The 2,019-nt window shown below is 45.3% G+C and overlaps 1 protein-coding gene across 1 annotated transcript; it reads right to left on the bottom strand.

The window, feature by feature from the left end:
• Positions 1-236: 236 nt before the first annotated feature.
• On the bottom strand, positions 237-1,268 carry LOC138874883 (uncharacterized). The gene is made up of 2 exons (XM_070153669.1): positions 676-1,268; positions 237-243 (listed from the first exon to the last, which is right to left on the bottom strand). The coding sequence occupies exons 1-2, from the start codon at positions 1,266-1,268 to the stop codon at positions 237-239; spliced, it is 600 nt and encodes a 199-aa protein (XP_070009770.1).
• Positions 1,269-2,019: the final 751 nt, after the last annotated feature.

Raw genomic sequence — 2,019 nt, forward strand, 5'->3', positions numbered from 1 at the left:
ATTTCTCACTTGTTGATTGTTCAACTATCTTGACCGTACTGGACCGAATCATCATGACGGTTTGAGACGGCTTCCTAGGCTCCCCTCATTCATGCACTATTTCAATCATATTTGCCTCATGATGGGCTGGCATCGGATTCCGGTTGATATTGGGTGCCTCGGGAGCTTGAACTTCAATCCGATTGGTATCAATAAGCTCCTAGATAGCACTTTTTAAGTGCCAACACTTCTCCGTGTCATGACCTGGAGTACCAGAACAATACTCATAGCTTACGGAATAATCAAGATTTTTCGGAGGAGGATTTGGCAATTTGGACTGTATCGGCCTTAGCATGTCCAATTGTCTTAGCTTGTGGCATAAACCGGTATATGACTCTCCCAATGGAGTAAAGGTTTTCATTTTCTACAACTTTTCATCCTTAAATGCTTGATTAGGCCGGAAACTTGGTCCATGAGGGTTTTGGTAGGCTCGTGGGGGTGGATAAGTGTTTTGGGGAATGGGTGCACGCCATTGCGCGTGGGTGGGAGGTTGGTTGTATGTTTGGGCATGGTGGACAGAAAAATGAGGTTCTGGTGGGGGTAGCAGTGTTGGGGTGGATTATCTGGGCTATGAGGGTAACTTTGGTGGTAGGGTTGAGGCTGATTATAGTGGTGGATGAGCCTATGTGTCCGAACCAAGTTCCTGAATCAACCATTGCTACGTCCTCTCTCTTCTTTTTCCCAATTCCTCCTGTGCCGCCCTGAATTGCCTGAGTGGTCACCTTAATAGCTGAATAGCTCATGATTTTATTCGATTTGAGCCCCTCTTCTACCATACCTCCTATCTTCACTACTTCATTGAAGGATTTTCCTATAGTTGAGACCAGATGGCCATAGTAAGTAGGTTCTAAGGCCTGTAGGAAATAATCCACCATCTCACTTTCTTTCATAGGAGGGTCTACTCTTGTTGCCTGCTCTCTCCATCGGAAACCATACTCTCTGAAACTTGCACTGTGCTTTTTCTCCAATTTTGTCAAGGACAGTCGATCTGGAATGATCTCAAGATTGTATTGGAAGTGCCAAGCGAATGCTTGCACCAGATCATCCCATGTATACCACCTTCCGTGATCCTGCCAGGTGTACCACTCCAGTGCCGATCCACTCAGACTTTGACTGAAATATGCCATTAGCAATTCATCTTTTCCTCCAGCTCCCCTCATCTTGCTACAAAAAACTCTCAAGTGTGCTACTGGATCACCGTGCCCATCATACAAATCAAACTTGGCCATCTTAAACCCTGCCGGTAATTGCATATTTGGAAACAGACACAGGTCTTTGTAAGCCACACTTACTTGACCTCCTAACCCTCGCATATCTCTGAATGATTGTTCTAAGTTTTTAACTTTTCTGAACATCTCCTCCTGTTCGGGATTTTTGGATGGGTTTTCAGCTTCCGCAGGGAGATCAAAACGAGGAGTATAAACTTTTGAAGCTTTGAAAGTGGGCTCTAGGGGTAGTATTGGTTATCCTGGGCTTGGAACACAGGATCACTGGAAGATTGGTGTAGTGTAGCAGATGGGGATGCTACGAAGACATGAGTGATTGGGGGAGGAGGATATGGAACTGGTTTGGGTGGTGGAGCTTGCGGGGTTTGGGAGGTGGTGCCTTGGTAGTGATGGTAAATAGGAAATCCTGCAGATGAATCAATAGTAGGATGTTCCTGGGTTTGAGTCAATGGCGGGATGAAAGCAGGGTTGGCGGGGTAAGCTGGTGGTGGTTGCCCTTTTGCCCAGGCCTGGTACATTTCGGCCATCTGCTACTTCAACTTATACATCTCTTCTTTCATTGAATTAACATCCAATTCTTCCACCTCTCTTGAAGGATCGATGCTACTCGCATCAAGTTCTTGGTTAGACATGATCAATTTGCCTTTGGACCTAGTGTTATATGGATGAGTTGCTAGAATGCTCAACAAACTAATCACCTGCCTTAGTTCTGGAGAATCAACAACAAACTCGTTAGTTATTAGAGCTTAACAGA

This window comes from Nicotiana sylvestris, chromosome 8 (genome assembly GCF_000393655.2).
Source record: "Nicotiana sylvestris chromosome 8, ASM39365v2, whole genome shotgun sequence".
NCBI lineage: Eukaryota > Viridiplantae > Streptophyta > Magnoliopsida > Solanales > Solanaceae > Nicotiana > Nicotiana sylvestris.

Excerpts from the sequence above, each read along its gene's own strand:
- LOC138874883 (XM_070153669.1), bottom strand. The coding sequence starts at position 1,268 with ATGGCCAAGTTTGATTTGTATGATGGGCACGGTGATCCAGTAGCACAC.